General features: G+C 42.2%; 1 protein-coding gene across 50 annotated transcripts in view; it reads right to left on the bottom strand.

Annotated features, from left to right (window-relative positions):
- Pbrm1 (polybromo 1) overlaps nt 1–23,147 on the bottom strand; it is a 99,684-nt gene that overhangs the window by 3,097 nt on the left and 73,440 nt on the right. For 18 of the 50 annotated variants that reach the window (XM_087588131.1, XM_087588132.1, XM_087588139.1 and 15 more), the window contains 7 exons: nt 22,767–22,924; nt 13,027–13,210; nt 12,286–12,496; nt 11,098–11,299; nt 4,431–4,586; nt 1,446–1,516; nt 1,112–1,328 (listed from right to left, as the gene is read on the bottom strand). In XM_087588131.1, coding sequence (XP_087444257.1) covers nt 1,112–1,328; nt 1,446–1,516; nt 4,431–4,586; nt 11,098–11,299; nt 12,286–12,496; nt 13,027–13,210; nt 22,767–22,924 — 1,199 coding nt within the window. 50 annotated transcript variants of the gene reach the window in all.

The raw sequence follows: 23,147 nt of genomic DNA, 5'->3' as shown, positions 1-23,147 counted from the left end.
AAAACAAAACAATATTTATTAAAGTTATGAAAATGTGATATAAATTACAATCATAGCAAAGCTTATTAAGCATTGATATCTGACCACTAACACTCTTTTCTAGACAACCCTGATATTAACAGTTTCTTCAGTGTTCTAAGACTAAGAGCTAGTTCTCAACGTAAGCCAAACAACAAAAATGAAAACTCCATCCAGGATCAGGGAGACAGCTCAGTGCACAGACGTTCTCATTGCACAGGTCAGACGACAGCCATCCCTTACTCCACACAGAGGCAGATGTGGTGCTGGTCTCAGGAGTCCTAACTTCTAAGGCAAGATGGCAGTCTGAGACATGAGCAATGCCCAGAGTTAAGGGGCAGTTGGCCTACAGTAAGTAAACACTGCAGCAGCATACGTAAAGGACCCAGCCTGTTCCAATGCGGTAGAAGGTAAAACTGATTCCTGAAAGCTGTCTTCTGTCATCCGTGCTACCAAAGCACATGTGTGCTTGACCACAAACACACACATTTTTTTTTTCTTTTTCTTTTTTTCGGATCTGGGGACCAAACCCAGGGTCTTGCGCTTGCCTATCTACCACTGAGCTAAAACCCCAACCCCACAAATTTATTTTTGGTTCTTTTTTTTTTTTTTCGGAGCTGGGGACCGAACCCAGGGCCTTGCGCTTCCTAGGTAAGCGCTATACCACTGAGCTAAATCCCCAGCCCCTCACAAATTTATTTTTAAACATGAATAAGCTTCCAATTTCCGTGAGAAACTAGGTAACACCATGTTAGACACATTCCCTATTCAGCTAAATGAGCAGCTTGGTAGACTAAACTTTCCAGGTTTCCCGTTTTAAAATTTGACATGTATTCTATGTTCAAATATCTGGGGGGTGGGGGGACGGGGACAAACCAACAACCTGAAAAGGGAATCAGAAGGTATCTGAGAAGGTGGTAATAGGATATGACTGAGCTTTGATATTTTTTTAAACCCATTTTTGCTGGGTCACTATGCAAAGAAGCCCACATCTATTCTATGAAATATATAGTTTATTTCCCTTTACAAGAAAAAGAGCTTGCAGCAGTGAGAGGACTGGGAGAAAACATGCATTTCAACAAGACCCTCCTACCTGCCAGAGTTTGGTCCCACTTGCTGATGCTGTTGGATTCAGCACTGAGTCCTTCAATGTATTTCAGGTAGGCCTCTGAGTGGAGAAGCCTTTGGGTCTTTGGTGGGGGAGCCACAAACATGGGTGTTGTTGGCTGCTGTATGACAGGGGGGCCAGTTGGATGAGGACCAGGATATGGAGGTGGTGCCTGCTGCCCTGGAGGTCCCAAAACTCCTACCTGAAAGAGCATGGGATTAGATGATCTTGTCAAAAAGATAATCGACACATGTTCTGAGAAAGCAGAGGCCTAAAGCATCTCGAGCCCATGGAAAGAAAATTAAACGAGGAGGCTTACCTGTTGTCCATATGGACTTCCACCTGGTGCCGGAGTCCCTACCATGGGGGTGACTCCTTGATTCATCACACCTATAATTCAGAATGCAATGGCACAATTAGAGGCTCTGGGTTTTGCTGACTGATAACTGACAAGAGCTGGTGCCATTTATAATGCCAGCCTCTGTACCTTTGTCCTCGAGTGTGAATAGGAGCTGTAAGCACCCTAGTCGGAATCTAATTAGGGAATTTATATCCTTCTGTTTCTGGTTTCTTAAACATATAGTACACTGTCAGAGGTGCATTAATTATTCCCGGCGTGGATTGTTTTAAAGCCCACATGAAACTGTAGGTGAGTGAACCACAGTTAGAATGCACTTCTGTTGTCTTCTGACCATACACCCTTCTGACCATTGGAGCCTGTGGGACCGGGCTGAGCAGGAACTATTGTACTGGGATAGGAAACAAGGGCTGAGGAAGAACAGTTATCTGAACCCTGCGGAGGCTGGAGGCCTCCTTAATGTGCCTCTGTAGGGCACCAGCCGGCTCTACCCCAGGCACTAACGTTGGCAGAGAGAAGGCATTTCAGTGGATGATGTGGAAGCAGTGGAGTAGCCTTGTTGCCATTACCTCAGATTCCAAATGACAAAGGAAAAAAGAAAGACGTTGTGGCCCTTTTCTCTCTGGTAATCACTCAGTAAACTTCCTTGGGTAAATGTTGATGAGCAATTGCTGTCTCATAGTTGATAACAGTAAAATGTCCCAAATTTAGTCTTTAAGACAATTTTCATCTCAGGGCTATCTGTTTGCTATTATAACAAAACAAAATAGCCAAGAGACTCAGCCTACTAAACTAACAAACCACAACCAATTCATTTTAAGCTGTTCTTTAAAGCCTAAGTCCTGTTCAGCAGTGATCTGTACTAGGAGGAGCCTGCTTCCTGGTCTTCTCTCCTGTCTAAAATGCTGATGTGTTGCTGTGCGTGTTAGCTCGCACCCGTCACCCCAGCGCTGACGGAGCTGAAACAGGAATATCACTGTAAACCTGAGGCCAGCCCAGGTTACTAAGTACATCTCCCTCCGTAGCTAGCATTCCGACAGGCAGAAAATTGGTCATTTGAAGGTTCAGAGTTCTTAAGTGTCACCTCTAGGAAGTACAAGGCGTCTTATTTGTTAGAGAGAAAGAAAAAAAGTGAAAAAAGTTTCTGCTAAAAAAGGAAGATGCCAAGTACTTGGAATCGTAACCCAGCCACCACAGCCGTGTCCTGGTGGTTTACGACGTGTGCAAAGAAGTTGTGGTAGATAAGTTGCTATTTCAGCAACACATTATAACCATGACCCCTGATCCCTGCAGGTCAGTCATCGACCTGAGGTCCTACAGACTGGGAAGCTCCCAAAACTGGCTGCATCACAGATTTGCAGGGCAGCACAAACAAATCAGCAACCTCTCCCACTTCCTGTTTACAAATAACGTGCCTGGGGTAAGCCACTGAAAACAGATGAGCCCCTTGAAGCTCAAAGCCGGAGCAGCTGTGCATGGGTTTACAACTGCGCTCTTCCTGTCTCCAACTCCCTATTATCAGGTGCGCTGTACTTTGTTCCAAAGCTGGCGTTGCCCCCACAACCACCAAACACATCTGTTACATTGGGGTGTGTACTTGGCCTTAAACAGGACTTCTATCAAGTGCTATATACTTTTAGAAGGTGTTAACTCCAACAAGGTTTCACAGATTGACTCAGAGAAACCTTGTGCCAAGGTATGAGGGCACAGATTTAGGACTGAGTTCATCTGGCATATGAGAAGAATTATTTCACATAAGTCACCACCTCCAGAATGAAGTACAGAGAGCACAACCATTTCTTCCTCTGGGAACATTGGAAAAATAAAAGCGTTGTTGGCGTTATGGCCGTCATCTAAGGAAAACAGAGAGTGTGGCTAAATTGCAGGAGTGGACTGCATGCCGTCCCTGAGCTTGGGATGGTGAGGCAGGAGAAGCTGGAGTTCCAGGCCAGCCTTGGGTACACAGCCTGATCCTATCAAAATTTAAAAAAAAAAAGTATGTTGGAGCTAACATTTGTTTTCCCTACACACTACTGGGTCACCATCTGAAATATTATTCAAAACCATGTAGACCTCTATGGGCAGTGGACCCAAGCACAATTCGAGTAAACCTGACAGGCTCCATTCACATTTCACCTGTTTGGCTCTCTTAGATGGTATTTCTGTAATGGATTGATTGCTTCTCTAAGTTATTTAAAACTCCATTTCCCCCTAACAAGATTATAGCCAAAAGTAAGTTCATTTGCATATGATGGAAATTATGGAAGTTTGTGATTTTCCGATCTATCAACTTTCATTATAAAGTGAAACAATGAAGCAAATTCTGAGCTCCATTTATGTATTTCTACAAAGAAGAACTTTTGGCTTCTATTGACATACAAATATGTCCACAGCTAACAAGGTGTAATTTAAAGTGTCATGTCATGCTTGTTAGAGGACTCAAGACTAATTCAGTACAAACTCCCTCCCTCCCTCCCTGCACTGTTACAAAGTGGAGGCTTCTGAAGAGCTTCAGATACGCAGTTCTGGTTACTTCAAAAGGGCTACTGAGGAGAAAGAGATGGAGCAGGGACAATGACAAGCCTGTGAGATAAGAATTTCACCAGGTAAAGAAATGCTTTTATACGGGACTCTGAACTGGCAATTCTCTGATAAGAGGCTGTGGCCCTTACGGCTTTTCAAACATGTCATATCTGATAGTGGACCACGCCTCCAGCTTCTGGACCTATGGGTCTGGCCTCTGCAGTACATCCTGTGCTGCTGGTGGTAGGTCACCTGATCAACACATAGGACAAGCCCTACTACTGGCAACTCTGGGATTCTTTGTGAAGGAAGCCTAGCCACCATGGGCAGCAGGTCCCTCCTGGAAGAATTAGCTGAGGGAGGAAAAAGAGTAAAAAAAGAAAGAAAATGAGATTAATGAGTGAATGAGGATGAAGTTCTTACCGGGTGGCGGGATGCCTGGGAGGCCAGGCACCCCTGGCGGAAGATGGTGAGGTGGAGGCCCCCCAGGGTGAAGTGGCTGCATGCTGCCCATGCTAACAAGGCCATCAACTGGGCCCTGCAAAGGTGGAAGGCCTGGCGGATAGCCACCCATCATGCCTTGAAGGACACAACAAATTTCAGACATGCATCATTAACATGCAACATGAGCTGAGAAATCACAACCCCTCCATGCACTACCAATGAGTAAAGCCCCTTAGTACTGCATGACATAACAGCAATTAGTGCAATTATTCTGTTGCAGTAATGAACAAAATAAAGTTACAAATATGAAATCCAACACTTCTGGATGAATTAGTATTTAGTAAATTATTGTTTATAATTATTCTCAATAAGCTAAACATAATGTTTTCACTTAATAAAAGAGGAGTTGTAGTAACAGCTTCCCCGAGGACAGAACTATTGCAAACTGTTCAACCAGTGACCAGTTCTGACCTGCAACTCCAAGTGATCAGTACATACCCCATTACTCCACTCTGCCCGCACTCACATCCCTATCGTGGGTGCACATGAAGGGAAATCAGAATGGAGGGAAATGAGGTGCACAGTCCTGATCACAAGGCATGGTTCTCCAGTTTGGGAGCAAAAAAGGCTCAAGACTTCTTCATATACTCCTCCCTTCTAGCTCCACCACTGCTGTTGAGAATGGGTTATGTTAAGGTTTGAGCTGGAGAACAACTAACAGCTATCACAACAAATAATATTTCGTCTTTAGATTTCACACTATGTTAAGGAGAAATCTAAGTTTCCTCAAGCTGACTGAAGTCCAGGTAGTTCGGAAGCCTCCATGCAGTAGGCCTGCAGGAGGACCGGCTAGAGAGTCAGTCAGGCTCTGCTACTGCAGGAGAAAAATGCCAGCTGTCACCACTACCTCCAGGTTCGCACAATGTCATGTAGACCTTTAATTGACGGGGAGCATTTCCACTGAGGTACAGACTTCCTACGAACAGAGGAATTTTGTTCCTTCATTTTCCTAGCATACCATCATATAATAAAACATCTGGCTAGGGAAATGCTATGGCAAACAAGTATTTTTGGAAAAGGAGTGGGAATAAGAATAATTTCAGTGAGGACTCACCTATCAAAAAGACAAAAACAAAGTACCACTCGGTATGTGTGCGAGTCTCAATGAGCGATGTAAGGCTCCCTCTGGGGCAGTCACTTTAGACAGTGTCTCACACAGGAAGGGCAAGGGCATAGCACCAAAATACTCCTTGAAGAGAGTTCCAGTCTCATTTTCTTTGAGGAGGTATTTCAAACATTTGTTTGCACCAGTTTAGTCTTCTAAAGCTATGGCACACTGAGAACCCTAGACTGACTCACCCTGCCTCCTTAGTCACATCTAAACTGGCTGTAAAAACTTACAGCTACCCAAAACAAATCAGAGATGTTTCTATACATGAAATAGGATGCATTTCAGTTTTTAAGAGCTTGAGGAAAAAACGGCTTCGAGTAGATGCCATCATCTTAAAACACGATGAGATCCAATGTTGCCAAACTGCCCTTTCAACACACCGCCAGGCCCAGCCTTTAAGGATAAGTAGGTGAGAAGCTGAACAATGTTGGGAGGCTTTGCTTTCAATTACAAAAGCCCATCTGAACGCAGCCCTCATAGGCTGTGGTTGAAGGTTAAATTATCAAGAACTGAAAGACACAACACCTTGTCTTCATTAAACTGTACTTCGGCATTTATTATCCCAGTCACATGTGTTCAAATGAGCTTCAATGCTTGTAAGCAAAGCTGGTCTCAGACAACAAGACGGCTAAGACTCAGGCCCTAAACAACCTCTAACTCCATGAAAAATTACCCTTTCTGCTGCAAAGTTCTCACTGTGGACCAAAGGCTTTTACTGTAGAGCATCCCTGCCCTGTGCTCCCGTGGCCCACAAGCCTGGGCAGCACACCTTTACTGACAGAGCAGTGGTCTTCTAGAGCACCACCCTCCTCACCACAGACGCTGTTCCCCAACAGGGAGCTAAAATGCTGCAGCTGCTAATTTTTGTTTCATTTTAGCTACATGTATTCATTTTAATGTATGTTCCTGGGTTTTGCAGTCAAGGACATAGTGCCACAGTATTATACATCAAATAGAACAAAATAGGATGTCACTGAGAGAATCCTAACTTTCAGAGTCCCCATGATCAAGACCTGATTTCTGGAAACCTCTGGAACCCCATTAACCAGAATGGGCCATGGAATAGAGCAGGCGGTTATGAGATTTGTTAGGTCAGCGTCAGTCACACTGAGAGCACTGAGAGCCGTGGCTCAGATGTGCTCTGCTGAGTGCGACAGCCGAGGTCAGCGACAGTGCATCTGAGAACTTGCCATCACAAGTTAGGAGCAACAACGGGAAAGTTATCCTGTGCGATCTTTCCTCTAAAAGCAAAAACAAAAAAGGAGAGAAAAAAAAAAAAAAGCCCGAAAACAGCAAGAACAAAAAACAGCAAAAACAAAACAATATCCCCACAAAGCTGCCTTGCACAACACTGCCTTGGACTCTGCGAATGAGGTCAGACTACGTGTGTGAAAAGAATCACAGGCGGCTTGTATAGAGCTCACCAGATACGGAGAGGCCTGAGAGGTGGTCCACAGGCTTTTCGTTGAGACATTTCAGACAAGATTTCAATTCAACAGTAGTCAAATTTGCTATGGCTACCAGAACCAGAGACAACACACACAAGCAAACCACATTCATCATTTCCTTTTCCTTTTCTTTCTTTCATCTTATCCGTTATTTAAGTATGTGACTGGGATACTAACAGAAAATGCAGTTTAATGTCATTAATAGAAAAACATCACAGAGTGGGCACAGTGAATTGAACAAGGACTCCCCCTACTTAGCAATCATGCACATTGGTGACCAAGAAAGGATTTAATAGTTCACTGTCAAAAATCCTTTGAAGTGGTCAGTCTTTTAAGGATGGCTGCAGCAGAATAGGGCAAACTGAACTGGCATGAGACAGGGTCAATACCACCTGACGACTGCTAATGTAGTTTCCGTGGAGTTCCTTGGAACAGAACTCAGAGCCTACTTCTATTTCCTGCTGTAGTGCTGTATCAAAGGGCCGTCTGCAGTAAGAACACTGCCGGACCAGGCCCACAGCAAGGGAGGAGCCGCTACCTTCCAAATGCCAGGGTCGGGCCTAGGGCCCACTTTTGGGATAGAGAAGAGGCATTGCCTGTATGGGAAAAGCAATACAGGACAACATGGATGACTTCAAACTTGGAATCTGTCATGAGAAAAGGCTACAGACTGTGGCCTACTCCTTTTGGAGAAAAAAAAATGAAGGAATTTCTTAAAGTGGAAAAAAATGGTCTTAGCTCCTGTTTTTACCTGCAACAGGTGTCAACTGCTGATTGAGCATCCCCATTGGTGTTGGTGGTGGCACCACCCCCATGAGAGCCCCCACAGGGGTGCCTGCTCGGGGAGAAGCACTCGGCTGCTGCTGCTGTGCTGCTCGCTCTCTCTCCTGCTGCTCAGCAGCTTTAGCTGCCCGCTCTGTAAAGGCATTTCACATTTTCAATTCTGTTTTAACCCAGGAATCCAAATACCATCCATTGCATTCAACAGGACTAGTAAAACACAGGCACAGTTCTGTCTCTATGGAAGGAACGGCAGACGACTAGTCTCCACACGGGGGTCGGGCCGACTTCACCCGGTAACCTACATTTCAGCTTGCCTATCCCATCTTGAGAACTGGTCTGCAAAGATTTCAAGAACGTTAAGGCTGCAACACACATTCAGAAAGCACAGATTTTTATCGAAACACATCACCAGGTAACCACCGTGGTTAATCTCACGAGGCACTCTGAGGATGAGAAGCGCTGCCATTATTCTAGTATTAATAGCATTACAGATTATAATTTCAACATGAAGCAATTCCATGGCCCATTATAATTTTTGGAACAATTGTACTTACTCTAATTTTCTGATTCCTTGTATCCAATTTTACTAAAATTTGAGGACTCATCATTAATGTCACAAGTTTAGCAGCTGAAGAAAATTAACTCTGCAAGGGAGAGTAGCTTACTGCCTCTACCTCAGATTCTAGGAAAAGTGAACAGCCAGTTTCTACACTCTAATGAAGCAAGGCACGAGGTCATGTAACTAACTCCGAGGGAGGAAAATACATGATTAGCTATACTATAGTCATCAGAGGAGGGGAACTCATACATACATGTATGTAGCAATGGACAATATTCTGAAAGAACCAGGTTCCCTGAAGCTGAGTTCAAAACCAACCATAAATCCTAAGTCATTAAGAATTCCAGCACCTACTCTAAGTGCACTTGAAATGCAAGAGGAACTCGTCTCGGACCCTCTGGGCTGTTAACCGACAGCCTCCCTATTCCCTTAGCTACTCTGCACCTCTAGAGCCAGCACCCGACAGCCGTGCTCTCGGCATGCTGGACCTTCTGTGAGGGCGCACTCCCACAGCTCCCACCATACAGCCAGGGGTTATTCAGCCTCACCAGTCTAAGTGGGAAGTTCTCCCACTCTTCACATGGGCAAACAGAAGCTGGGCTACAGGCAGTGACCTGTCCAAGAATACAGGAGAAACAGCAACTTAAGGCCCCGACGCCCGGTGTCACACTTCAACTTCCACAGTTCTCTCCAACATGGAATTCAAAAGACTACAGCTATGGGGAAACCAGTTTGAGGCACATGGCTTTAAGAGACTCAGGAAGTGGCAGCTCCACTCCTCTACGGCAAGCATGTGAAAGATCAGAGCCCCGAGGCTGTGACGAAGTTGCGTGCAGACACTCCGCATCGCTCGCTAGGACTGCCTCAGCCTGACACCTTCTGCACAGTGAGCATGAGAAGCAGACCCACTGTAACCATAGTCTCTAGTCGTTAACTAAAACTATCTGTGACCTAGATGCCCCAATATTAAATGCTAATTTTTTCATTACACAAATGAAACAATAAACTGGAAGGAAAAAGAAAAAATTAAAGTTGGAAAAACAGGGAAGTTCAAGCATGTGGATAAAATATTAGTTCTTCCTGAAAGAAGCTGAACTAGGCTGCTCTGGAATTCAGAATTACTCAAACTATGCCAGCCAAACTCTCAACTTTGTGTTTTGAATTCAGTGGGTAGAAACGCCCAAAGTTCAGAGTTTGAATTTCAAGGCTACTCAAACACATAACTCCCCTCTCACTAGGTTCTTCCTAGTTTCAGACACTCTATTAAATATGAGAGAATTTTTCAAATATTATCTCTTCTTCCCTCAGCCATGTTCCAATTTTCTGCCTTCAGATGATCTCTAGATCTCTTTGTCCTATTTGTACCCTAAATAACCATCCACACAGTACTAGCTTTGTTTGCCTTGAAAAAGGCTTTACACTATGTTAGTGGAGCTCCTTAGAAAACAGTCCTCCAACCTAGTAGTACACTTGGTCTTCGTGCAATAAGCCCTGAAATATCACAGTGGCCCAGACTTCTAGGTTCTTATGGGATTGACTAGAGACTTTCTCAAAGAACGTTCTAGGGTATTAATGGATGCCACATAAATACCTGGTCAATTTTCAGAAAATGCCAGATAATAAAAAACATGTTCTTTAGAGACTTTAACTTAGGACTATGCCCAAAGTTTGAAACGCTTCTGAAATTGGTTTTGCCACAAAATATTTCTTGGCTGAACATCTTGCAGGATTAGGCTTCAGCAGAAGATCCTTAAGGAAGCCTTTCAGATAATCTTACAATAATAAATAGTAACAAATGAAAGGAATATAACTTTTCTACAAAATAGTTACTTTGGAGATTTCATAAGCTTCAATAAAAGGAGCACCTTTCGTAATGTATGCTTGCTGGAAAACAATGGATTTGGACTCAGTCAAGTTAGAGAGGAAGACTATTGAAAAATTACCTAACATACAACATTTGAATTGGGAAAACTACAACTCAAAGTATGGCCTAACGTAATGCTTACTCTCGCTTATTAAAGCCATACCCAATATTAGCTAGAACAACAGAAAATCCAAACCCCCAAAAATCTCTAAGGAATTAATTTTTTACAACTATGAACCACCAAATCTTTGAGGCGAACAGCTCATGGTTCAAAGTGATCTAGTCACAGAAGAAGGGGAAGTGAAGGCAGCTGAGCTTGGTCAAAGCCATCCAAGGGTCTTAAGAGCAGGTGTGAGCATAGGCACAGTTCATGCCAGGGCTGGCCTAGGAAACTGGGCATACCCCGCCTCATCCTAGAGTTTGACTTACAGCTTTGGCTTATCAAGAACCATATGGAAGATCACTTATTTTAAAAGGCCACATTCAGGTGACTTTTAATCAGAATTATAGTTAACATTATTGAACAATTATTCCCCAGCTCAACATGTGTGTGCCTACAGGGATAAATGAAATAAACTCATGCAATTTTTAATAGCAAAATACTTTTGTTTGAGGAATTTGCCAGGAGGGGCAACACCGCAAGGATCTGAGGCCAAATCGGGGGCAACCCTCCATGTACTGGCATCTATCTACTGCCAGCTGGGCACACCAGACTCATGTGCATGTGGTCAGAACAACAGAGTACAGCCTGCATATGCATATGAATTCCTGAAAACAGCCCTTCTTACAAAGTGGAGACACTGTGCCTAGTCCTTATTTACCTTCATATTCTGCTTTCTTGGCTGTTTCAAGGTTTCTCCATTCTGTCCCCACCAGTCTGCTGAGCTCCCCAAAAGAGTAGTCTGGGTGCTGGGCTTTAATCACAGCTCTCATTTCACTGCTGAACAAAATGTATCCGCTCATGTTGATTTTCCGTTTAGAACTTTCCTTCTTTGCACTGCCTTTGGCAGACTTTGGGGTAGACTGTAAGACAGAAAGCTATTCTATAAGGAATCAGGAAACTGCACTGGGTCAGTCACAGCTTCTGGAAGGCAGACACATAGGAGGCAGTAATGTTTTACAGACACATTCAGTTTGTAGCTGACATTTTCTAGGTTAAGATACACCTCTTCCTTGCCTTGCATAAAATAAATGAAAATTTCACTGAATTCCATGACTATAGTCTACAATGGTGACCTCACAATTAAGTCTCAAGAAAATTCTGAATGAGGAAAATAAATATAAGAGGGATCACCTCAACCAAAAGATGAAATCATAAGGAAGGGGAAAAAGATACAGGCATCCAAGTATGGCAGAATGTATCTATAATCCTATTACTCAGGAGGCTGAAGCAGAGGCAGAAGGATCTTGTGTGTGGGCTTTGGTGAAAGCTAAGGTATAAGAGTATAATACCATTCCTCATTGCTTCTTGTCTACAAGGCCAAGAGCCTTCTGAACTCTTATTAAACCATCACTATGAAGTTTAAAAGAAATTATTATTGGCTTAATGATATGGTAAGTATACCTTTTGCCAATTAAAAATAAATTAGTAAATGAACAAAGGTTCTGCAAAAAGACAAAACAAAACACTATTATTCCTTTGTGCAGATTTCTAGGCAAAAATTCACATATGAAGTGTATGGCAGTGAGCACCCAGTGCTGTTTGGGAAATGGAGGCAAGAGGAACAAGAGTTCAAGGCTCACCTTCAATACACAGGAAGTCTGAAGCCAGCCTAGGCTAACTGACACCTCAAACAAAAAAGTCTGACATACATACATACATACATACATACATACATACATACATACACACATACACACATACACACACACACACACACACACACACACACATATATACATATATACATATATATATATATATATATAGGAGCCTGATGTCTCCTACTCTGGTTTGAGCCTGCTAAAGATCAGAACAGAGAAGGCAGTCACGGTACATATCACCTTACCTGTGGGGGTGTATAGGGCATGAGGTCCAGCTCATTCGCCAGGGGTGTCTGAAGCTGAGGGAGAGAAGGAGGCTCAATGACTTCACTGTCCTCTTCTCCCATCTCTTCAGTATCATCATCTCCACCTTCTAACTCAGCAAATTTAGCTTCTAGCAATTGTATCTTCTTTTCTAACAAAGGTGAGGGTTCTTTCTGAGGAATGATTGGTTTTCTGAAAAACAGTGACAAGACAAACAAACAAATAACAAATAAATAGAATATAAATATATATTATAATATAAGTAAGTAAAAAGTTGCCAACCACTTCCAGGACTGGTCAGAGAGTAGACCTGAAAACATGAGGTACTGGTCAGGTCTAGTGTTAAGAAAGGAGTTGTCATAATCTATGAAACTGAGCAAATCTTCCCAGAGAGGCTGCCAACAGAAACAAGTGTTTCTGTCTTCATTCTACAATTGCTGGTGTCCAAGCCAAGGTACTGTTAAGACAATCACTTTTTTTTTTTAACTCAAGACTTTCTTTTTCTCTCTGTAACAAAAAACAAAACAAAACAAAACAAAACAAAACAAAAAGCTGACTCAAAATGCCATCTCCTATCTGAGCCTCCCAAGTATGAGAATTACCACATCTCACTAAATTGATATTTTCTATGATAGTTTAAGATCTAAAAAACAGAACACTGGGTTACATGACTTTGGTAAGATACCCAAGTGCTCTTTCTTCCTTAGTTTTACAAGCTTTACCTGAAGTAGTAAATTTCATCATCTACAACTTTAGCAGAGAGTGAAAACCTCTTCAACCCCTTGAATTTCTTCATCTGCTTGTCACTCTCATTATAGCGGCTCTCACAAAGCAGAATGTCATTTTCTGGTATTTCAGTTGGCCTGCAGGAGAGGAAGTCCTTGAATGACAACACAGCACATTTTCCTGAAAGAGTAAGAGATAAAGGAGTTAACTCCTGTCATAGTTAATGACCTGGAACTAGCCAAATAGGCTAGACTTGCCAGCTAGTGAGCCCCTGGGGTCATTCTCCAACTCTCCACCAAATTACTAGTCGAGAGACAGTGTTGGGATTACAGGTGTGTATCACCGAACTTGCCTTTTTATAAAATGTGGTTCTGGAGACTGAACTCAGGTCTTCATACTCGCAAGACAAGTACTTTACCAGCAGAAATCTCTCCCCAGCCCCAAATTTTATATTATTATATCTGAATTCACAGTTACTTAAGAGTGATAGAGAGGGGGCTAGGGAGATGGCTCAGCAGTTAGGAGTAGAGATTACTGTTACAGAGAACTCAAACTCAGTTCTTAGCACTGACACTAGGTGGCTCACTTACTTGGCTGTGGCTTCAGTTTACAGGGACCTTTTCTCCTGGATCCACTAACGTCTGCACTTACGCATGCACATACCCTCCCATATATACCAGGCCATATCAACCAAACAACACCCATGCAATAATGAATGCTAAAGGTGCTGGTCACCTAGAATGCACAAAATCCTGGGTGCATGGGCTGGGCAAGATGGATGGGTTAGTGGATAAAGGTGTCTATGAGCTTGACAAGCTGAGTTCAATTCCTGAGAACTACATGGCAGAAAGGGAGCTAAATTCTACAAGTTGTCCTATCCTCCGCACATACTCTATGGTACACAGACTCCCATATAGACAGACAGACAGACACATGGATGCAGGGGGGTGGGGAGAGCAATCTGAAAAAACAAAAAAGAACACCAAGAACATTTATGTTTGCTATTTGCTATTGATCATACCAGAAATGTTCATGGTCAACAACTTCTTGACATTCAAAAACATTTCAGAAGTTCAAAAGTTCACTGCCTTAGAAACACATAGTATTTATTTACCTAACTCAATGGACTTTTAGTTAGGAATAGCCATTCTTCATGTTTAGAGAAGGAAAAAAATTGAGATGTAAAAATTCTTTCCATAGTTAAAGAGTCAAATTACTAGTCGAGAGACAGGGATGTGGTTCAGTTGACTGAGTGCTTGCCTAGTGCGTACAACCAAGCATTTGTTAACACGTGCCTGTAACCCCTGCACTGCAGAGGTAGACTAAAGTTCAAGGTCATTCTCAGACACATATAGGGTTCCAGGCCAGCCTGGGCAATATGAAACCCCCATTTCAAAACAAAACCAAGTGACTGGTAACCCTGAAATAAATGTGATATCTCTGTGCTCTAGCTTGAGTTTCTACTAGGATCCCTAAACACTGGTAAAAGATAGCCTTGATTTAATTTAATAATAAAAGTTTTCTTTATAAGCAACGGTTCAGCGGTTCACTGGCTGCTCTTCAAACGGGTCATGATTTAATTCCTAGCACACACATAAGCAGCTCACAATTGTCTAACTCAAATATCAGGGTATCTGATGGTGCCCTCATTTGGACTCCAAGGTACCAGATACACACAGGCCATACATACATACATACATACATACATACATACATACATACATACATACATGTGGATTTGCTCATACACATAAAAAAGATCTTGACAGATCAATTTTGGGAGAATGACATACTTAAAATAGTGAATTCTTCTTTTAATAGGTCATTTTTATTTATTTGGGTCTTTTGTAATATGTGTAAAAATTTTATTTATATACTTTTAAACTTACCAATATATTTTGTTCAGCTCCATATATTCACATATCAACGTTTTATTGTATAATAAAGATTGACATATCAATTATTCTTTTTCATATATTTCATGTTTATAATATATATTATTTAATCTAGACTAGCCACATTGTAGTGCTTAAGAATTACATGTGAGTAGTGGCTAGTGTAATGGATAAATTATAACAGGTATGAAGTAGGAAACTTCTCAGAGAAAACAAGATAAAGTCTGTGCCGTCATGAGCCACGTCAAGGTTTAAGTAACACAGAAAAGGTAACAGCACAAATTGGGCAAAATAATTACCCTCTGCTTTCCAAAAGGCACAATGAAGAAAAGAAAATGTGGGGCTGGGGATTCAGCTCAGTGGTAGAGCGCTTGCCTAGCAAGCGCAAGGCCCTGGGTTCGGTCTCCTCCAAGAGGACACATTTGTGACCTATGATCTATGTAACTGGCAAAGGATTTGCTTTCACAATATACAAACAACTCTCACAAGTCAGCAAGGAAAATGCAGAAAGAACTTCCTGTTGTTGACAGAGCCTGTCTCTTCTAGAGTTCTCTGCTGGGTTTGCTTGTAGGGGACTAGGTATCAGCTTTCTCTGGTATGCTAAGTTCTATTGAGTTCCTATTATCTTTTTAATATTAAGTTTTTTGTTATTCTTCTATCACCTTTTTGTTCTTATGACTTCATACATTTCTTGATCCTTTTAAAAAGCAGTACAAATAAATACATGATTATAATATAGTAAGTAAGTAGACAATATTATAGTAGCTTCAACAAAATATTTTAATGCATTTGTCTGCCTATTATCTGCCCAATAGATTATGTGTGATCAGTAAGGTATTTCATGATTCTGTTTCCAGTCATTTTCCCACTTCCCCTAATACTGGCTATGCAATATCTGTTTGTTAATTGAAGGATTAAGTGTACATTTGAGGAATATGTTTCAAATGTCTTCTCTTATATTGTTAAGTTCTTTGAGAGCTTACAGACATTATTTACCATTAAAACTTCTTATAGTGGGGTGTGTGTGTGTCTTTTATTTTTGCTTCATAATTAATGAATGAATTACAAGATAGTCGTGTAATGCAGTCCTGGTTGGTCTGGACCTTGCAGTGATCCTCAGTCTCTACCTTCCAAATGCTGGGCTAACAGACAAACACCACCACAATGATAAAAAACCCACCCAATAGTTATTGCTGTACTGCACACAGTGCACATCAATTCTGTGTCTAGGAAGGAAATAAACCACATACACCAATGCAATATTTAGATAACATGGCCCTTCTCTCTTCAGAACTCCTAAGAGATAAAGCCCAGGTTGGAAAAACCTTGGACACCCATACCAGGTGAATCCACAGCCATTCAATTCTTTCAATCCTCTTCTTTGCATGAGTGCCTCTATCCTGTTCTTCCCCTCCAGGCCTCCAACAAGCACCTTCTCTTCATTCTTTAGCTCCAGTACCAAGGCTATTCTTATTTTTGTCTTTGACCTTCTCTGGTGTGGGCCATTCAAGGGAAGAGGCAGTCTGCTTCTCTGGCATTTTGCTTATTGAGGGCCCTGTTTCTGGTCTAGTGCCTTCAAGAAGCTAGATGAGGTCTAATGAAAGCTGCCTGCGCATAGTCTGAGCATATGGAACTGGTGTAGGTAAGGAAAGTAGCCCCCAAGCTCTAGGGCGTGCCCCAGAGCTTTCCAGTAGAGTAGATGAAGGAGGTTCTGGTAAAGAATGGATAACACAGGGTTCTGAACCTGTATTTCCAGCAGATAGCTGTAGCAAGATCTGACCTGGTGAGGGGGGAGTAATCCTGTGATAAGTCCCCACTGAAGCAAAAAGGAAATGATATATGAGACCATCTCTTGGATTTTCTCTGTATGACTTACAGAGAAACAAGCAAACAATCCTGGCCCCTTTTACTTTCAAAAATTTAAAGCATTTATTAATTTATTTCATGTATGTGAGTACACCGTCACTGCCTTCAGGAGAGGGCATCAGATCCCATTACAGATGGTTGTGAGCCACCATGTGGTTGCTGGGAATTGAACTCAGGACCTCTGAAAAAGCAGTCAGTGCTCTTAACTGCTGAACCATCACTCCAGCCTCCACATCTTTCATTTTGAGCACCAAGTGGGGTTTATATCAAAAATAAAACAACCACGTCTCATTGCGCATCTCTCACCCTGTTCAGTGCTGCAGGCTCATCAGTTCATACACATGCATCCCAACGGCTAGCAGTCAGTTAATGAAACTGACACAAAAGGGAGACAGAGAACCCAGGTTTTAGTTCTGACCCGTTCTTGGGGGGTAATTTTACCTTTCTGGAAAATACTATCATCATTCTTATATAATCATGTTGAGGATTAAGTGACTGCTTTAAATATCATAGGATGCAATGCATTTTAACAGGAACTCGTTAGAAAAGATTTACCCACATTACATCAGTGGAAACAGTGGTATAGGGGTATGTCAACAGCCATTTCTTCACAGAAGAAAAGCTGACAAAAAAATGTCTTTAGAGGGGCTGGACAGACAGACTCAGTGGGTAAGAGTGCTTACTGCTCCTCCAGAAGACCAAGTTCAATACCTAGCACCCACAATACCTCCAGCCTCCCTTAACTCCAGGTCCAGTGTTCTCTTCGGGCTTCTGTGGGAATATATGCATATACTAACAGACACACACATCATTCATTCCTCCTTCCACTACTTAGGGCACAGGAATAGAACTCAGATTACCTACTCAGCTATCTCATTTGACTAGAATCAACTTTTTTTTTTTAATCAAAAGCCAAAGGTTCACAACCATATAATGTTTAATTATGAAAATGTGGCTGAAACCTGATGGTTAACCTAGCCTCAACCTACCCTCCCTTAAAAAAATGTTTATTTGTGTTTTGCTTGCATATATGTCTGGCATCACATGCATGCTGGTGCCCACGGAGGCTGGAAAGGGGTGTTGAATAGCCTGGAACTGGAGTTAGAGACAGTTGTGAGCTGCCGTGTGGGTTCTGGGAATGGACGGAAAGGAGTGCTCTTTATTGCTGAGCCATCACCCCAGCTCTCCCACCCCACACATCCGTTTTCCTTGGCTTCAGCAACAGTCTGGAAATGACAGCCTGGGTTCCTGGTATGAAGTGTTTGGTGCCAAGGACAGAGTAGAGTGGAACATTTCCCTTTCCTCTTAACTCCCCAAATAAAATTTAGCTGATTGCTTGACTTGTGGGAAGCCTCCTGAAGGATGAACCCTACAAAAGAATTAGCTTGTTTTGTCAAATATGGAATTCTGTCAGAAAAATGACATAATTTTATAATTAAAAAAAAAACTGTCTATTTAGGCTGCTATAGCAATACTACTGTGGACTGGGCAATTTCTAAAAAACAGAAATTTTCCAGTTCTAGGAGACAGAAGTCCTAAATGAAGGTGCCAGTATCTGACACGGTCCTGTTTATTGCACAGGAAAATTCTAGGTATCTCAAGCATGATGGATAGTAGAAGTACTAACATTAAAGGTAAGAATGAACCAGCTTCTATGATCCCTACCTGAAATAGTGTCTATCTACTCAGTGGATGGCTCTTAGGACCTCAGCATCTCCCAGAAGATCCCACTGGCATTAAGTTTTGACCTATGAATCCTGGAGGAACACATACGTTGAAACCATAGCACATTAAAGGTGAATGAGGCTGGAGAGATGGCTCGGTGGTCAAGAGCATTGACTGCTCTTCTAGAGGTCCTGAGTTCAATTCCCAGCAACCACATGGTGCCTCACAACCATCTGTAATGGGATCAGGTACCTGAAGACAGCTACAGTATACTTGAATAAATAAAAAAATTAAAAAAACAAAACAACAAACAATAACAACAAAACCCAAAAAAACCCTTTCAAGCACTAAAAGGCAAATTTACCATGTATTGTCAGTTGGAGCTCAAGTATCAAATGACATACATTTAAAATGTGGGGAGAAGGGGTTGGGGATTTAGCTCAGTGGTAGAGCGCTTGCCTAGGAAGCGCAAGGCCCTGGGTTCGGTCCCCAGCTCCGAAAAAAAGAACCAAAAAAAAAAAAAATGTGGGGAGAAAAAGTAGGGGCTGGTATGCTTTGGGAAATGTTCTATTTCTCTGCAATCCTGGGGATGGAACCCAGGACTTTATGTAAATGTTCTACCACTGCATGTGCAGCCCCAAATAAGGAATGTAAATTTTTAGTTCAGTTATTATGTTGACATTAAAACTACATGTTGAAACACACCTTCTTCCAAATTACAAGGAGGCTCTACAAGCACATGCTTAAGTGTCATTTCTAGCAGCAGTTCAAGGGATGGAAGGAGTATTATGGAGAGAGGTGACTAAAGCATCCCAGCTCAACAACCACTTGTCCTGTAAACAACAGCCATATGCTAAAAATACCCTACAAACTACTGTCACCATTTGTAAGCAAAGGTCAGGTGATGACAAATGCTAAAGCTGGAGTTCTGGGTGGGGTCATTTGCTGCTGGTCTCAGACAGCCAAATGGGAGAGTACAGCCAAGGTTTGGCTTAGCATCTGTAAGGTCTAAGAGGTCCATAACATGGCTCATTGTGTTCATCTAGGAGAACTGTTAGTGGGCTCCAGTATGCTTCAAATGCTAGCCACATTTTAGGGCTGGCTTCATCCTACTCATGCTCAGGGCGCTTCTACCATTTACTTTTCACTGAGTCACATCTCAGAGAGAGAAAACAGCCTGAGTCTCAGCCCCAGCTCCTCCTTTCTGAGAGCAGCTCATCTCTCGCTTCCTTGCCTAACACACTGCTTTCAGCAGCTGCCTCCTGGGGGGTTGGCCCATAGCAGGGGCTCTGCTTGTGTCATCTGAATGCTCACACAACTATTCCGTCGTCTGAGATGCTGACTTGTGCGTTAGCTCCCTCCTAACTTTACTCAGCTTTTAGGAAAGACCAGCTCTATCTATTTGTTAAGTTGTGTTACTTTTTTCGCTTAAGAACTTTCACATCTTTAAACCCAGTGTCCAGAAGGCAGAGTTAGATAACTCTCCATGAGTTCTAGGCCAGCCTGGTCTACATAGAGTCAGTCCCATTGCAACCTGGGCCACAGGCTGAGTGAGACCTATCTCAGAAAAAAACATCACTACATTATTTTTTTTAAAGTGTGTTCACATGTGAATAGGGAGGCACATGTGAAGTCAGAGGACATTTGCAGGAGTCAGTTTTCCCCTCTACTATGTAGTTCCCAGGGATTGAACGCAGGTTATCAAGCTGGTGACTAGTGCCTTTCACCTCATCATTTTGCCATGCTCCAACTCCTAACATTTTTTATGTAACTCTCATTATATTGCTATGGCTGGCTTCAAATTCCTATGCTTCTAGTCTGCAAGTACCTGGGAATTCTGGTCTGTACCACTGCCCTGGCTCAACATTTGTCTTTTAAAAAATTTAGTCAAGACTTCATTGCTAACAGCTTTTGTTCCACCCCAGGGAGTTACCAAGACTTTGCAGAGTTTTATCTGCACCGTGATCCAGTCTATATTGTGGAGACATAGACGGCTGTTGTTGCTTGGAATATAGCTTCTCTACGTACTTTCTGTTTTTTAATCAAGAGTGAGTCTGGGGTGGTAGTGGTGACAGCCCAGCAGTAAAAGCACTGGCTGCTGTCCTGTGGAGGACCCAGGTTTGATTTCCAGCACCTACATGGAAGCTTATAGCATCTGTGACTACAGTTCCAGAGGATCCAATGCCCTCTTCTTGCCTCCTTGGGCAACACATGTGGTACAGAAACATATATGCAGGGAAGATACACACACACCTTAAAAATAAATAGTAGAAGGAAAACGGAGTTGGATGTAACAACACAGGATTTTAGTCAGCACTGGAAGCTGGGCCATCGTGGCTTACACATTGACTTCCGGGCAGTCAGGGTTCACTGTGAGACACTGTCTCTCTTTAAAGAAGAACCTGAGGCAGGCATTGTGGTGCACACATGGGAGGTGAGTCTCCGTGAGTTTGAGGCCAGCCTGGTCTATGTATTAAGTTCTAGGACAGTCATAACTATAACCATCCCAAAACAAAAACAAACTAAAAACACTGGGACGTTTATGTCATGGATATTTTTTCTAAGATTCTTTTAGTATCATTCAGTACAGATCCTGAAGTAGTATATATTATTTTGTAATGAGCTATACTTCCTATAAATATAGTGTTAGAAGCTATGTTCTTAGGGTTCTGGTGAGGGGCCATGGTTTTCTACTGTTAAAGAATAAAAGGCAAAAAAAAAAAAATCATTTAAAAAGTTGTACAAAACCGAAACTTAAATAAAAATTAACAACAAATCATATAGCTTCCCTAACCCAAGAAAACTTCAGTTTCACCTTCATTCTGCTTCATTTTAATCTCCTTGTTGGGTTTACACAAGGGAGTAGTTTTATGTGTGTCACTTTAGTCTGGATCAGAATTTTAAAGACATTTTCTGCTACAGAGAGGCAAGAGTTTAATGACTTTACTGCTCTTAGTCTGTGTGGTAGAAAGTTGAAAATGTGCTGAATTACTAACAGCTTGCCATATCTAATCCTGAAAACAATTATGAGCATCATTGTTGAATAAAGACTAATACATGCTTGAATCTGCAAATGTTTCTCTGGTTGTCATCTATGGTGGCTTCTTTAAAACCATCAACAATCTGGGGGAACTGGATGTAGCTATGCAGGTTAATGGTAGAGTGTACAACTAGTATACACAAGGCCTTGGGTTCAATCTCTGACTTGGTGTTAGTGGGGGACCCGCAAAACACCAACCACCAACGAAAGCCTGCAGCTAGTCATCCTTTAGGAAGCCATCTCAGGGATGCAGTGTGGCTAGTGTATGAGCTGGCGGCTCTCAAGGCTTGGGGAAGTCTAACAGCTGACAACACTGTAAGTATATGATGATGCATATAACTAGATCTCAGAAACAGAACACCACTGGAGATACCTGGTAGATGACTAAAGAGAAACCAAGACATTACATTGGAATTGAGACAATAAAATGATCGAGTTTAAAAATCTAACAGAGGACTGGAGAGATGGCTCACTGGTTAAGAGCACTGAGTGCTCTTCCAGAGGTCCTGAGTTCAATTCCCAGCAACCACATGGTGGCTCACAACCATCTGTAATGGGATCTGGTGCCCTCCTCTGGTGTGTCTGATGACGGCCACAATGTATTCATTTAATAAAATAAGTAAATAATTCTTTAAAAAAAAAAAAAGTCTATCAGAAACTGAAAAATTAGGCTCTTCTTCTTATTTCCTACCTCACTCTTACAACACTGTTCACGCCCCAGCCATAATGATTCGCACCTCACCTACCAGCTCTGCCCAACACCACCATGATTTCCTTTCAAGTCCAACCACAGTGTACAAGACCTGCTATGTCTGAGTATCCAGAAAGTTCAAAGGCCTCAGTCCTTACACCACATCCTTTCCCTTGCTCTAGCTATCCAACCCTTTCAGATTCCAAAGAAGAACAAGTAATGTAAGACAACTCTTTTGTTGCTCCTAGAAGAGAACCTCAAGTAATTCTCCTTTGTTTACATTAAAACTTCTTCAAGGGTCCACTCATATGCCATCGATCAGTAAAATTTTGGCCAATCATGTGATCTTACCTCAACATTAATGTCAATCTTTTTTATTTTCATTAAAAACTCTAATTACCACCTGGTGTTCTGTTTTTTATTTACTGACTCCCCAATCTTTGTCCCAATGTCTTTATGAGAGCACAGACTTCTGATGTTTTTACGCTCTATGACCCACCATCTGGAGGCGCCCTGCACGGCATCAGTACTTCACCAAAGCTCCACAGAGCAACTGTGACGAAAAGGACAAACACCCACCTAGGATACAACTCATGGGGCAGGTTTCTTCCAGATTACTCAGAAACACTTCTTTTTTGTAGAACATTTTTGTGGGCTCATGTTCTGTTTCTTCTGGGTGAATGAAGATAGGACCATAAAAATATGCAGCTCCATCTCGGACCCATACTTTTTCAATTCTTGGGGAAAGAGGGGGATAGAGAAATTAAGTTATAAAACTTTCAATTTTGAATGGTTATCTAATAAAAACTCCACTAAGTACAATGCTTGTTTGTTTATATGTGAGTGCTCTGCTGGATGTACACCTGCACTTCAGAAGAGGGCATCAGATTCTTTACAGATGGTTGTGAGCCACTCTGTGGTTGCTGGGAATTGAACTCAGGACTTCTAGAAGAGCAGCCA

Source organism: Rattus norvegicus, chromosome 16, assembly GCF_021556685.1.
Source record: "Rattus norvegicus strain SHRSP/BbbUtx chromosome 16, alternate assembly SHRSP_T2T, whole genome shotgun sequence".
Classification (NCBI taxonomy): domain Eukaryota; kingdom Metazoa; phylum Chordata; class Mammalia; order Rodentia; family Muridae; genus Rattus; species Rattus norvegicus.
This window is presented reverse-complemented; position numbering and strand designations above follow the sequence as displayed.